The sequence below is a fragment of the Lissotriton vulgaris genome, chromosome 7 (genome assembly GCF_964263255.1).
Source record: "Lissotriton vulgaris chromosome 7, aLisVul1.2, whole genome shotgun sequence".
Lineage (NCBI taxonomy): Eukaryota > Metazoa > Chordata > Amphibia > Caudata > Salamandridae > Lissotriton > Lissotriton vulgaris.
Window position 1 is genome coordinate 1,425,484,042 of NC_141695.1, and position 16,438 is coordinate 1,425,500,479.

Sequence of the window (16,438 nt, forward strand, 5' to 3'; positions counted from 1 at the left end):
CCTCCACAGCCTCTTTCTGCAGAACCCCTACAACCCCGGGAGACTTGAGCACCGGATCCGACGCCAAAAGACACCTCTGCACTCGAGCCCCACTGCCTGAGGAGAAATAAACCAAGGGTGTCTCTGCATGCCTTAGGATGTTAAGGGTCGAGCCCCCCGTGGGTTCCCGTGGACTGGTCGCCCAGTCCCAGCTTCAAGCCTATCTCCTACCAGACCGTTTCCCCATTGAAGTGAATGGGACACCCGACGCCGTGACACACCCCTCCACCCAGACGACCCAGGGCGTCCCGAGGTGACCTGTTGGAGTGGCCCTGGGCCTTGTCCTATACTCACCCAGCTTTTGTTCCAGAGAACAGTCCCGTAAGTCGCTGTAAAGCACCTGAATGCAGTATATATGTTTTTCCTCCTAAGGATAACATTACCGCTCCAGAGATTGCACTAAGTGTGAACTTTTAAAATCGATAAAAATTTAACTCAAAAAGCACTTACCTCATTCCGATGATCTTGGTATCTAAATTCATATAAAATATGTTTTATTTCCATATTTTGGTCTCGGATTTCTTTATTGAGTGTGTGTCTCACTTGCTGTTTTTGTGTGTGTAATAAATGCTTAGCACGATCCTCTGATATGCCTAACTGCTCACCCACACTACAACAAAAGAGAGCATTTGTGGTGTTATTTGTGCCTCTGTCCGTCCTTTGGAGTTTGCCTGGACTCTTTACACAATGTACCTCTTTTTGGTCCAATATATAAAGATCCAACTTCCTACAATAAGGAAATGAAAACTTTCATAAAGTTTTCTAGGAGGAAGCAGTCGTCCGATGGACCACTGCCTACTCCTAAAACTGTTTTTGTCAGCAGAATAATTCCTTGGAGGAAGAACAGACGCAGGTTGTTCTGAAGCACTCAACTTTAATTTTTGGCTGCTTTTACAAAGTAAAGGCTGTAGCCAAGGACTCCAATAGGCGGGTGGATGACGTGTGTTGCTGTGGCATCACCCATGTTTAAGACTCCAACCTAATGATGCAGAAATTCAGCTTTTCCAATTAGGAAGAATTCTCACTAATGATGCATTGCGACTGAACCAAACTATTTCAATTAGCATTTTGGAGTCCAGTATTGGATCCCCACTACATCTTGACTTTTTGGCTGTCAACCCCTCCCTTCATAATCCTGAGGAAGACCCGTAGTGACGCTTACCATTCCACGCAATGTCCAGGGTTGAAACTTCAACACTTTCCCCTCACACATGTCTACATAGTTTTCTTGACCAATAGTCAAACAGTATTGGGTCTTGCAGTACATGTGTTAAATAACAAGACAGGACAGAAATTCAACAATTCTTTTAATTTATGTCACATATGTATGTTTTGTATATAGAGAACTGTTCTCTTCACCAGTCACCACATCACCTTCTCACAATAGTCACCTTTGTAGTTTCGCAATTTATTTGTATTTGTGACAGCCATTTAATATTCAATACTTCTTGAAAAATTTAAGAGTAAATCAACTCTTCCGGTGTTATCTAGGTATCTTCTCTATTGAATGTAAAACTTATTGAAATTGCTTTTTCATTTATTGTGTAAAAGGAAGCGTGAAACACCTTTTCTCTTGCTTTGAATATATTTATCACAGCAATTGTATCGCCCAACAGACTCAATTGTTTCCTATATTATTTATTTTTATGAATTGGTCTCGGAATTTCTTTATTGAGTGTGTGTCTCGCTTACTGTTTTGTATGTGTGCAATAAATGCTTTGCACGATCCTCCGATATGCCTAACTGCTCACCCGCACTACAACAAAAGAGAGCATTTGTGGTGTCATTTGTGCCTCTGTCAGTCATTTAGGGTTTGCCTGGACCCTTTACACAATGTACCTATTTTTGATCCAATATATAAAGAGCCAACTTCCTACAAAATGGAAATGAAAAATTTCATAAAGTTTTTTAGGAGGAAGCAGTCGTCCTATGGACCACTGCCTATCCCTAAAACTGTTTTTGTCAGCATTCACAAAGGGGGAGGGGTCCCTTTGAGGCCCCGTCCTGTTTGAGAATGGGTTATCATTACTTTTGTGTGGCTAGGAAAATAATAATATTGTGCGACCAGAGTTTGGTTGCAAAACATTACTACATCCCATTGCGAATCTCTGTTTTGAAGGGGCGATCTAAATACCCCTTTCTAAATAGTGTTTCACTATGTACATCTCATAGCGAAATTTTGATTCACTAAAGTGCTACTGAATTACTATTTGGTTTTTGTACATATCAGACATGATTTTGCAGTCGGAAAGGCTCTGATTTAGGGAATCGGAGCCTTTGCGACAGCAGAATACCTTAGTACATCTGTCCCTTAGTTATGCCCCTTCAAGAAAATATAATCTAGTGACTGTCTGTTTACAATGCCAAAGTCATGCGGGCACAGACAGCAGTCCACCATATTCTACTGTCTCTATATTTCAGTAGAAGATAGTACTTCACTCAGTAGGGATGGAAGATCAACAGGTGAATGTAGCTTGACAAGGTAAGCATATTTTTTTGTAGTAACAGTTTATAGCCCAGTGCTGCCTGTTCAGCAAAGTCAACTCAATGCCAATTTTGCTGACAAACATCATTCCATTCACCTAGACATTTTCATGACTCCTCAACACTTCTGGAGCAGCAACTCTATATTCTGAAACATAGACAATAGTAGACTTAGTCTACGACCTCAGCTTCATTTTATAAAACTGCTTAACTGATCCGATATATGATAAACTGATCCATTACTATGAGGTGCACTTTTAATGGCAGTATCTGTCATGATTCTTGAGTACTGCTTCTAGCACTTGTTGCTTCTCTGCAAAGACAGTCATACTCCCGCTCTCCTACCAGCCTCTACATACGTTGATGAATCCCAGGCCCCATTTTTCACTTACACCCTGATGACTACTCTGCAGACCTTGAGTCGTGGTTTGTCTTTTTAAAATCTAAAAATGTCACATTCTGGTGGACAACAACCAAAATAGGTGGATGCTCTTTTGTGACATGTATAGCCACTCACAAGATTCTGCCCAGTTCCACTTGGATTCATGCATTTTCAACGTATCACTTTTCGGTAGACAGCATCCCTCAGTTCCACTTTTATGGAGGCTATAGTGAGAGCATTCTGTATGTGCATCACTATAGCATTTATTCGATAACAAACAACATACCAATCTCTAAAAGCTTAAATAGTTGCAGTTTTACTGATTTATACCCACAAATCTCCAACGCCTTAACTTCATTATGAGGGTCAATCCGCACCGGAATGCTATGTCCAGTATGGCTTGAACCAGGGAGTGTGTTCAAAGTGAGAAAATGACCAAGATACAGGGCACAAGGTGTTCCCAGAGGCCAATCCTTGTGTCCAGTGTCCTAATGCATACCGAGCGGCTTTCCAAGATGGAACATTGGACCCTTGTTCAATGCCCATTGGGCACTGATGCTGTCAGTGCCCTGTGAATCCAAGCGCTGGGATACTGGGGAAAGAGTGCAATTGGCAGGTTATACAACAAATAATAAAGTGAGGGATAGTCATGTTATTTAAAGAGCAATTCAGCTCAACTGCTAGCAAGGTCTCCTCCGGACAGGAACACTAACAACCCAAGGCCAGTTTAAGCCTATCTGGGCCTGCATCTCATTATTGAGGTGGACTTTGAATCCTATAGCATAATGAGTATGAAACACGTCTGGATATAAATGCTGCATTTAGAGCTTCTGCTGCAACAAATAGCAATGTAAAGCGTCAATAAATCTCAGCAACTGGCGATCTTTCAGGCTGCATTCCAGTCCATCATTTTTTACTACAGTGGCTTTCTAGACAGAGTACACTCAGTCTTGTGCTGCTCTATAGGACCAGCTCAGCACAAGTGACAAACTATGATCCAACCAGATGGGAACAAAAGCAACCCAGTAGTGGAGAATATTTTAAGTATTTTTTTCTTTCTTGTAGTAAGAACTTGAGGCAAGGGTTAAGGTAACTACTAGGCAATTGTTAAATTGTACTTTAGAGACTTCGAGTTCAGTTACAAACCAGTCAAATAAAAAATCCTTAAACATTCCCTTAACAAGCTTCAACTGAAGGTACATTATTGTGACAATCCCAAAAAAATAAAAACCACTTATATTGGCAAGTTAATTTTCTCTTCAAACATCAGACACCAGTGACATGCTCATGACATGGCAGATGATGTTATAAACTACTTGATCAGTAACCTCACTTGTGACAACAACAACAGTCAGCAAGTACGCGTTCATGAAGATTACTGAGAGAAAAAGCTGCAGTTTCATAAATTTCCTCATGAACACCATTCCAAGACTTTAATGTGAACCTTTAGATGCATCTTTGATGCAGAATCAATCCTGCTCACCCCTAACCGTCCTCCGCTCCGAATATTATTTTGAGCATCTTATATTTTTGATGTTCTCTTCAGTGAAATTCTATTTTTTAAACCATATATCTTCCTTATCTATCATTTAATGCAGAGACAAAAATCCGTCAATGACAACACAATTATTTGCTCAGCCACATATACTTGGTTTCTAAATAATAAATAATAAATAATGCCCCTTGATGCTTACAGTACCATGTCTCTCTTTTTTCACAATGTTTACTTCCCTCATGTTGTCCTCCTCCTGAATTCTGTTGCCCGCATGTATCCAATAATTTTAACCGATATCCCACAATGAGCTCCCTCTTTTATGTGTGATGGATCCAGTTAATGTATATTAGCTTCAAGTTTTCTTAAACACAGTCCCTTCAAAATTGAAGTATATAGAGGTCCGGATTCGACCAATAACGCGTTTTAATGTTGTTGATCATCTAACCTAGGCTTTGCTAATAAGTGTGCACCAACCTCGTCCTTTCGACTTCGGTATTGGTGGCTAATGCCCCAGTGTTTTAGACTGTGACATGGCTGGCACGAGTGCTACTGAAATATCTAGTTGAGGCATGTCGGCATTTTTTTACCTGTATTTGTCATGGGAGGCTTCTTCTTGGCTTTCCCTCTTAAGTGTTTGTCCAGTACCGCAAATACATGTTGAACATGTACCATGGACACCTACAAAAATAACTAGAAAATGAGACTGACTGGCAAGTTCTCCCGCCATAAGTACACACCGTAATGCGCATGTTTAACAATATCAGTTTCAATGCCAATCCCTTGCTCCCCTCTACTTAGCCGGCCACCCATCACTTGGGGGAATACTACAATTTCCCTCCTAGATTCTGGATAGAAAAGACCGCTGGTGAAAGTCCACCAGGATGTACCATAATAAATGCCCTATTGACTACCCAGTGAAATAGTATCAAGGTCAATGTTAATATGTTTTAATTTATAGATCTTTTAGATATTGTATAGAGATTTCATCGAATTATTTGATATTAATTGTCCTTTTGCATATTTCTACTGCTAAAGGATAGGTTGCCCATAGTTTACACCATGCCTTAAATTTTGATAATGGTTAGTTATTTGTAATCATAATCTTCTTCTTTTAACAACGATGCAAGAAAAGATCAAGGATTTATGGTTGCTTATTATTCACTTGCGTCTGTCTTTGTGTAACCGCATGTCGTCTTCCAGCAGCTAAATGCAAATTATCCATATGTTCTTGTGATCTTCTTAAACAGCTGCCAGTTCTTTTTCTGTGTGCCAATTTTAATAAATTGACAGCTTCATATTTAAAAAATGTCTCTTCTGCAAAAAAAATAATTTTAGAACTGAAATCGTCAATGAGTGTATATTACGGCTTAATTCTACAGACCCACTATTAGCAGAAGCTGTTTCGTCTCCCAGGATTTAACCAATTTTGTTGAATTTGAGGTTTTCAGAGGTTCCTATTTTTAGGGAGTTCATATAGTCATCATAGACTCTTGTATAGGAGTGTTCCAAAATTATATCAAAAGGAAAAACCCAGGCAGTACCTACCTTAGGCTGACACAGAAAGTCATGCTCCATTATAAGGTCCTGTAAAAAGAGCCAGAGATCAGATTAAAGACAAGTTGCTCTGATAATAGATAACTTCCCAACAGGTCATAGAACTGTTAATTTTCAGTCTATCAAGAAAACTACAGACAGCATCATACACCATGGTGATGGGTTAGGGAGTGAGAGGTTGCAAGCGATTGTGTGTACGAGGCAGAGGCAAATAGGTCTATGGACAAACTAGACAATTTCATATCGGCTGGCGCTTTGTAGTTCATGCCTAGTGACAACTTTTAACTGGGGTGTGGAAACCTAATATGGACATTACCAGTACTTACCATGGGCTTTTGGTGAGCCTATTGCTCACCATAGATTGCTTTCTCGTCAATCCTATTTGCTTGCTTCTTACTCGATGGCTTCTTTTCTCTGTTCCTCCCCTGGAGCATAGCGTCTTTACAATTATTTGGGCTAGAGGATTTGTATCCTTTCACTGCTCATACTCCGGGAACTCCTTTTTTCTTTCACTCTTAATTCTCAGCGGGTGTGCTTGTGGGGTTTTTTTTGTTCTCTCTCCCATGTGCTCTTTTGCCCCTTGCACTCTCATCAGCCTTGCGCATTGCTTCCCTGTCCTCTTTGTCTTTTTTAATCTTTTTTATGTCTCCACTCAGCTTTTTCATGGCTCTTCCAATATTCTATTGCTCTTCCTGCTCAGTGGTATGTTTGTTTATCACCAATCCCCGCCCATTCCCATTTTCTCCTCTGCCCTTTCTCATCCTTTTTTTGTTTTGTAATTGTTTTGGAAGTCTCTTAGCCGCTGGGCTTCTCCTTTCTCCAAAGGTGTCCTTTCCATCACATTTTAATAATTTGTTTAAATTTACCTCTCCGACATGAACGGACACCATCTTGTAACGGTAAATTAAACAAACAAATGTTGGCACCATCATGACGTATGTGTGGTCATGCGTGGTGACACATATGTACATGTATACATCATTATGTTTGCTCTCTGAAACATCATGAAGCATATGTGTGAATGCATGAGGTACCATATCAATGTACCCCTAATCACTGATCTATTGCATCAGCATTTCACTCTTTTTATATTGTTATGCCAGTGCTGATCACCGCAGAAATAAACATTATTTTTTGCTGAAAAGCATTGGCAAAAGCCACTGCCAAAGCCAATGGATCTGCACTGACAAAGCCAAAAGGCTAGACCAATTGGGTTGTAGCAGCGTTAGTCTCATGTAGACAAAGCAATACAAAAGGGGATGATGGACGGAGCGTTTGAGCAAATCAAACACTCACCCCCAGTCAACTGATCTGGGTTTAATCCATCACCATTCTTTAGCTCTCTCAGCCACCCCAGTTCAGACATGGCCATATGCAAATCAGTCTGACCCTGTGCCTCATGGGAACAGTCCAGCCCGAACTGCCAAGCCATGTCTTCCCTGGACCGGAAACAAGCATCCTGGGACCAGTTTCGGATTCATAATCCTTATCAGCCAGGCTATCTTGAATCCAGTGGCCAAGTGAGCAAGGGACTCACATCTGAGCATTCCCTGCCAACTTAGGGCGAACAAAGCAATACAAAAGGGGATGATGGACGGAGCATTTGAGCAAATCAAACACTCACCCCCAGTCAACTGATCTGGGTTTAATCCATCACCATTCTTTAGCTCACTCAGCCACCCCAGTTCAGACATGGCCATATGCAAATTAGTCTGACCCTGTGCCTCATGGGAACAGTCCAGCCCGAACAGCCAAGCCATGTCTTCCCTGGACCAGAAACAAGCATCCTGGGACCGGTTTCGGATTCATAATCCTCATCAGCCAGGCTATCTTGAATCCAGTGGCCAAGTGAGCAAGGGACTCACGTCTGAGCATACCCTGCCAACTTAGGGCGAACAAAGCAATACAAAAAGGGATGATGGACGGAGCGTTTGAGCAAATCAAACACTCACTCCCAGTCAACTGATCTGGGTTTAATCCATCACCATTCTTTAGCTCACTCAGCCACCCCAGTTCAGACATGGCCATATGCAAATCAGTCTGACCCTGTGCCTCATGGGAACAGTCCAGCCCGAACTGCCAAGCCATGTCTTCCCTGGACCGGAAACAAGCATCCTGGGACCGGTTTCGGATTGATAATCCTCATCAGCCTGGCTATCTTGAATCCAGTGGCCAAGTGAGCAAGGGAATCACATCTGAGCATACCCTGCCAACTTAGGGCAAACAAAGCAATACAAAAGGGGATGATGGACGGAGCATTTGAGCAAATCAAACACTCAACACCACTCAACTCATCTGTAGGCAGGCAAGATTTCTGACATGTATTACTATACCCTATCTCCATAAGCATTTGCAAGATATCGGCCTATTGTAATATCTGCTGATTTCTTCACATGCTAGCCCACGCCTGTATACAAAGAAAGGAGCGCAGCGGCATCATTCATACCTTGAGGGGGCTGAGTGAAGAGTATAGGCCGTGTGTGAGGACAGGCCATGGCATACCAGACTATTTCTCCCAGAGTGATTTGGGTAGGATTGATTACTTTATGAAGATCAGGGAAGCACCTGGCTCTCCAAGTGATGTGTGTATGTCCTTGACCCTCTGACAAAAAAATTGTTCTGAAACGAACCATTCACTTGCAGTGACTAGAACATGCCTAGGCAGTATCTTCATGTGTTCAATGAAGATGTGTTTGTCAAGGAGATCAGAAACTGATGAGTGAGGCGATTTTCAACAAAGTAACATATGAGATGCAGTTTTGCAAAATGTAAAAATACCAAAGTAAAACATCATTAATGTTTGTTTGCCCATTGGCTCCTCTCCTCTTGAGTACTGTTTCTGCAAATATATTCTTCGTGCTCTAGCAAAGTAATATTATATCTGCAATATGCAACAAATAGGTGTCAATGGCAATATACATTCATACAAGTTCATAGTGTGGTCCTAATGCACCTCTTTGTAAATATGTACCAGTGTGTGGTAAAGCATGTCTCCAGTATTAAAAAAATGTTTGTGCTCCTAAAACTGATGCTCTAGAACATGTCCAACATTCTTTGAATGATATGCTGTGATGAAAGCCATGGCTACTTCCTACTTCAAGGGCTATGTACTCTTTATACATTTATAAAATAATCCTGAGAGGAACATGAAATTCTAACACAGAGACTTTCATCAGTTGTTACCGTAAGGTTGGAAACTTTTGTTTTGCTTTCGAAAATTTGAAGCAGGATTTTAAAAAGGTGATATGTGCTCCTGCTCTTTCTTACGATCAGTCCTGCAGAAAGTGATTCATTCAGGGTGCCCAAGATTTTGGTACGGTAATGCAACACCCATTAAATATGTATACTCCTGGAGCAGTCTTCATTGGCGGTGATATTCCCCCCCCCCCCCCCCCCCCCCCCCTGAATCTTATTTGTTCATGTCTTAACCACAGATTTCCAGCAGCATTAGGGGTTTTGTGCTCTGATGCTGCAGAATGTGAAGGGTAAATTGGAGGTGTGGTAAATTCCAAAAACATTTCAATCCTTACCAAACTACAGATTGGAGACAACTGTCAGAGTCTGGACAAGATTTGTAACAAGGGATTGCTGGTAAAAGCCATGTATAGAATTTGGTTCTAGTTCAGACTTAACTCCGAGTTATTTTTTTAGGTAATCGTTAGTACCAGGTTGAATAAGAAATATAGACATTTCTACCAACGTAAGCCCGCAAAGGCCTTGCTGTTGTGGAATGAACAATGGTGTGTTGCAATAAGCAGGAGTTCCAAACTCGGATGCAATCTTGAAATTTGATAGTTTTTTATGAATGTTTGCAGAGCTGCACCCGTGTCATGTAACTATCTTATGTGTCCATGCAGCAATGCATTGGAATTGGAATGCATGTCCAGTCTTTGTTACTAAGTCTGTTGCTTTGCAGAAGCAATCTGAAAAAAAAAACATTTCACTATTTGTCTGTTTTTAGTTTTGATGCTAACTTTTCTTGCTCCAATTGAAATGCAGGATTCTGGCCGCTGGGTCTTTGTCGAGACTCAGGTACCCAGCTTTGGTGAACATATTCAAAAGGACATTGAGAAAAAAGAGCCTTGCGAGGGTACAGCTCAGGAGAAGACAAGTGAGCACCTGTCAATGATGGAAATTACTCATGAACAACATGAGAAAGGACTACTAAAGGAAGACCATGATAAACTACTCGGTTCAGCAAAGCAGAAGGAAGATCATGAAGTTTCTAAGGGTACCCGTTACCCAGATAACGCTGAAATTCAGATCATGTTTGGAAAAGATTCAGACAGCAAAGAGAATATGGAAAAACCTAGAATGGAAGCAAAACGCCAGCAAACCCCTAAGAGAAGAGAGCAGAGGTATAGGGAAGAGAGGGTAGTGGTGTTAATCACTAACCAAGAGCAAGGGATGTGTCAGATGGAAGATATAGCAGGAGCAGGTTCCAAAATGGTAGAGAACCAAGATCAGGTGGTAAACAGGCAAGAAAAGGCAATGCTTGAAAGACCAGATTCCCCGACAATTAAGGTGGTGACAGATCACAGTAATGGAAAAATAACTGAGCATCTGGAACCTAGTGTGTGCACTTCAAAATTGGATGATGAAGCTAAAGATGAAGAGTCTAGTTTTTATTCTTCTACCAAGAACTTAAAAGACAGTCCTTGCAGTGAATTGCTTGGTGAATCGGGGTTCAGTACCTCATTACCAACAATGACAAATAGTGAGACGCATAAAAAGGAGAAGGATAACATGAAATCCTTGAATGGTAGTGAGCGCCTGGAAAAAATTGAAATACATGAACATATTGAAAGAAAGAATAATTTCATTTGTGTTGTTCCTGAAACAAATAAAGAACAAAAGGATTTGGAGAACAAGAAGCTATCTAAGATGCTTCTTGGAACTGGAAGCAATAAAAGTGCACATAAGTTAGGAGAGTCTCCAAATCTTTCATTTTCTTCAGAGGAACCTGCTTCTCAGACAGAAACCGCTGGGGGCTCTGAGATCATGAATGGTAGAAAACTGCAAGCAGAACTAACTGCAAAGACTTCAACGTCTCATGCAGAATGTACAACTTACCCCTTTGATCAAGTTGGAGTGGCATGCTTGCACAACCTAGAAGATGAACAAATTACAGTGGATTTCAAATTTAAAGACCACAAGGAAAATGCTCCAGTTGTCTCTGTGTCTACTGAGCAAGTGGAAGCATGGAGTGATACAGTGGTCGATGAGCCATCAAAGGAGGTAGATACAGAAGATCGTTTGAATGCACAGAGTTGCTTCAAGCATCAGTCAACAGAAGAAGTTGCAGATGGGAAATCAAAGCTTCTTGAGAAAACACTAGCCATGGATTTCTTAACCATCCAACAAGGGGCCACTGACAGAGAACCATCTCAAGACGAAAGCTTCCAAGAGGGCAGTTCTGCTGGGTCTGAACACGAAGGGGAACCAGGAGATGAACTTGCATCTCCCGACTCCGGATGTGAAATCACGCTGACAGAAGCAGTGGTAACTTGCAAGCAACCCTTCCAATGGAAAGTTCACAGCATGGCCGCACTGCCGCTTATTTCTTTTTGTATTCCTCATCACAAAAAAGTTCAACATATTCATTGGCCACTACACCAAAGAGATGGTTGCTTCGCATCACTGTCTGAATGCTTCGTGTATTCTCACACAGCTGATACCTATACACAGAAATGCAAACCAACCAGTACATCTGCTTTTTTTTGTGCTCCAAGGGTTTGCCCCTTACAGTATCGACCATGAATGCAAACCTGGCATATACGCAGCATGCAAAGGAAAGAGCCAAGGAGTCTGAATATTTACGTACCCAACTTTGCTTTTGGCCTGTACCATTACCCGCAAATATTAATTTTATTCCCTGTCTTGCTTTGCCTGTGAAGTTCCCCTTTGCCCATCCCCAATGTTCCCTTGCCATAGGCTGGGCATTGAGATCGCTTTTGAGCTGCTCTGCAAGATGCTCGTGCAACACCCCTACTCTAGCTTACTTGTGCACCTTACGACTAATACTTTTCTCTGATTCAGAGCCAGCCTCAGGAGCCCGCATGGGAGGAATTCTCTGGTCCACCAATAAAATCTACGCAGATGGATGAAAGCATAAAGATCCAATTGATCTCTCAGGTCTCAATGTTTTTATTAACCAACTCTAACTACGGTTCAAATGCCTAACCAAATCTACTAAGAACTGCCTCTTCTAAATCTCTTCCCCTGCTCAGTACTGCTGTCTGTATTCTTTCAGGCTATTTTAAATTTCATTCTCAGACTGCACCTCTCAATTTAATTAATTTTAATTGACTTGCTTGTCCAACGTGGCAAGATGTTCCAAACATTTCAATGGCATTAAAATGTCTTAATAGAAATGAAGGCTATCTGGAACTGTTATACTATGAGTGTAAACTGTAGAAAATAACTTGATGTGACCTATTACCGCCAACGTGTATCCTCTCGACAGTGGAATCTAATTTAAATGAGGATGCCGACATGAGTTCGGAGAGGTCTGTGACTAAATTGAGATGTGCCATCTGTATTCAAATTTGGCGCATGGTCAGACACTGACATGCAGTTCTGTTCATAAGCAAAACACAATTATTAAAACCCCATCCTGGCTTAGGAATTGAAGTCCTGCGAGTGAAGGACTGCATGACATTAGTGCATGACTTTGGATCATTGCAAGGATATTTGAGAGGTGTGTGTCCCTTTTGCCAGGAGCTTGCTGATGAAGCATCTTCCACCCTTGTGCTATGAACTTGCTGTCAATTCCACTGATTTATGGAGATTTCTTATTTTGATCACCCTCGATGTGAGGTAGGGGCAAACTTTGGTTCCAATGAGCAAAAGTTTCAACGTTTCTCAAAAAACGTCTCTAACTACAGGCATTTGGATTGCCCTGACCCAAAATAAGCAAATAGGCAGCCAAGATACAAAGGCAACCACTTGGAATTTGGAATGTGCAAGTTAGCTGATCAGAATGAAACGGATGGGATGTTTGCTTTTAAGGTTGAAAATCTGCATCCATATAAAGACCCTATATATAGGCTTTCAGAGAGACACTTTTTCAATACCTTTTCATATAGTTGCTTTGCAAGATGAGATGGAGCCTGACTATACTCGTGGTCAGATCTGTAGCGGCTCTTGTTTGTTTCGGAAGGGACCAAATATGATTTTATTAATAGCTGCTATAAGAATATTTCTTGGCAGTCAAGCAAATGCAGAGATACAAGCTACACCTGGTATACTCCTTTTTATGAACTCCATTATTCCTCTGTTTGGAACCAAGCATCTCAACCAGAATCTTAGTTCTAGAGTGGAGTCCAGCTAATTATCCCTAAGGCAGGCCCACAGCTTAGCCGTTTCTCTGAACTAGAAGCAGCATGTCTGAAGCCCTGATCACTCTGTGCTTGCTTTTGATCGATACCGTTCAGGTGCGGGGCTCCCACCTCTTGATAAGACTAGTATTTCCCTTAGACTTCAGATAGATCGATAGATAGATAGATAGATAGATAGATAGATAGATAGATAGATAGATAGATAGATAGATAGGTAGGTAGGTAGGTAGATAGATAGATAGATAGATAGATAGATAGATAGATAGATAGATAGATAGATAGATAGATAGATAGATAGATAGATAGATAGATAGATAGATAGATAGATAGATAGATAGATAGATAGTTTATTGCACATTTAATTTAAATCATTACAATAGAGTCCCCAGGTTCCTCGGCAAGCACAATATATGTTTAGCTGCTCACAAGTGAAAGCCAAAAAGGACACTGCTTACTTTACCTCTATTGTACATTCCAATGCTAATGCCTATATAAAGTTCAATATATTATGGTGCTTTTTGTGCCTAAGATGCTAACTTTGCCTCAAGTATAAGTATAAATTCCACAGCTAAGCCTAGGTGAATGAAGTGTTTAAAATGTGATGTTTTAACTGCATATTACTTTGGAAATACAGTTAACTGACCTCCAATGGTCAGGAATGCTCGTATTACCTCTGTTTTGGGTTCCCATGCTGATGCACACGAATACTGCAATATATTTAAAGTGCATTGGTATTGACAGCCTGTTAAAAGGCCTGCTTTGAAAATGGTAGTGTCTAGCCTCCATAGGCCAAAGGTGCTCTATTTGCCTCTAGCAGATGGACCAGAACTAAGGACTAATTTAAAGTGCAAGGTTTTTTAAGACATATTAATTTAAAATAAGTATGGGCCTATTAAATATGCTATATAAAAAAGGCTACGATGGGAATAGTAAAATGGATAAAAAGGCTTACGATGGAGTAGTATTATCTAAGCTTATCTAACCCCATGATAAAGACTATGAGGGGCATAAAGGACTCAGGTTACCTCTATCCCCAATGCCTAATGTGCTCTCTTCTCTGTGGTGCGAGGTCAACTTTTATTGCTCATGTAAAGTGCAATGTTTTTAATCTTTAGATATTAGCAGCATGTTAGAAATTCAGAGTCTACCGCATTGGCGGGAGGTGCTAGTGCAGTTTTCATACATTTCAGAAATCGGGCCGCTAGTGCGATGAGTTGTCTCTCAGACAGGCTTGCAACGTGCTATGGCAGGTTCCGATATTTTATGTCCACCATAATGGCCACAACCAGAACTTTCCTAACGGGAGCAGCTTTTCCCAGACACAGAGAATGTGAGTCAGTGATTCCTCTCCTTTTATGTAGAAACAACATTGTCTGTTGGAGTCATCAAGGTTCCTCCGGCCACACCAGTAGGTTTTCAAAGGGATTAGTCCAAATCGTAGACAGATCAGCTGTTTTTTTCATGGCCTTGGAAAAAGGCGGTGAAAGGCAGGTGGGCAGGACCCCTGGTTCATACAGTGTTGTAGCCAAAAGTACCATGTGCCCGTTTCTTCAGGGCCTGCACATTCTGTTTTTTTTTATAACGGTTTTTACTTGCTTAACCAACAGTATTGAGTCTATGGACACAGGGAGTTCACTTGACCACATTTCTCGAGTCACCAAGACATCCAATTCGTTGTTTAGGTACCTATGCTAGCTTGTCAGGGGGTTGTTTATTGCTTCCCAGATTACCTGTGTCAGCGTATTATTCTTTACCTGCTTGACTTTCAGGCAGTAAGCCAGGAATTTCGCTTTCAATATCAAATGCTGCCTGAACAGGCAGAATTCTTGTTGAATTTGGACTTGCGAGGTGCAGCTAAGCAAGGAAAATAATCCTCTATAACCGGTGGACTGTGCCCTGTGTAGCCAGTTAGCCATCTTATCTATGAATGTTATTGTCTGTAGGTGCTAGTAGGTAAAATTCTGCAGCCCATGAACTTAAGGAGGAGCCCTAGATCAGGATTTACCATTGATTTCTGTAGTTTACGAAATGCCCATTTTAATGAGTTTACTGCTGTCTGCTCGGCGTGACTGTACGGTGCAATGCGGACCCTGCAGTCCAGCCATACCCCCAGGTATTTGTATGTGTCAAGGTTTCAGAGCTGCATGGTGGTGTTCATTACCACACTTGCAAAGCTCCAATAGAAATGTATTCTCTCAGATAAACCGTAAAAGTGTAGGCCTGACTAGCATGCATGCACATGGACCCTTCAACCTACACCAGCCATTACTCGCTAATGGAAGGAACTTTCTAAATGAACTAGGTTAGATGATTATCTGTGGGTGTTTGTGTCTGCTTGCTAACGTGGATTGCACCAGTGGATGGGACAGAGGAAGGATACTCCTTAGTGATATCAGGTGATAGTCTGCCATGTTTGTGTCTTTGGGAGGTTAGAGGAGTTGTGTCTCTTCACAGATATACACAACAATCAAATGTCGCCAGAAATGTGATTGGCTGACAACAGGCCCTGTCAACCTTTTAGAGGCACCCACATGTTGTGATGACTTCGTATTTCCCTATATCTCTGTAGCCTCAAAGGTAATCCTGGCAGTGCCATGCTAAGCCTTTGATAGAAACAGTCCCTAATCACACGTGTGGTAAAAGGAGACAGTCAATGTCTTATTTAGACAGCTTTACTCACACGACCACCAAGAAAACAAAGACTAGGTTTTCCTGTTATGTATAAACCGAAATTCTTCAGAGAAAACATCAGAGCTGAACTGATTCTTTTAGCTTGTATCTTTCCTCCAGAGCCCATGTGTGGTTTGCCTCAGTGAAATTGACAAGTATGCTTGCTTCGCCTTTGATCTTTCCAAAATCTAACCAGCTTTTCCTTCCATGTCCTGCTCGCGACCTCTTCTACCTTACCTTTCTTTTTTGGCTCGGTTATGCCTGACATGATGCTACCTGACAGGGCTGAGGCTGAGACCTAGAAGGACACATTTCTGATTCATGTACTACGTTTGTATGTTTTGTTTTGTTTTCTCTATCTAAGTCTGCTCCTGTCTTCCTCAAAGATATGCCTGCGGGCATGCCAGTGCTTTAGTTTGAGCTTGATCTGTAAATTGTTGTTTTATATAAAAACATTGGCAAAAATGTATGAAA

General features: G+C 41.3%; 1 protein-coding gene across 2 annotated transcripts in view; it reads left to right on the top strand.

Annotated features, from left to right (window-relative positions):
• LOC147705755 (band 4.1-like protein 1) overlaps positions 1 to 16,438 on the top strand; it is a 644,658-nt gene that overhangs the window by 558,499 nt on the left and 69,721 nt on the right. For both annotated transcript variants that reach the window (XM_086932199.1, XM_086932200.1), the window contains 2 exons: positions 9,954 to 11,456; positions 11,994 to 12,089. In XM_086932199.1, the coding sequence (XP_086788325.1) occupies positions 9,954 to 11,456; positions 11,994 to 12,089 (1,599 nt within the window). The remainder of the gene's footprint in view (positions 1 to 9,953; positions 11,457 to 11,993; positions 12,090 to 16,438) is intronic.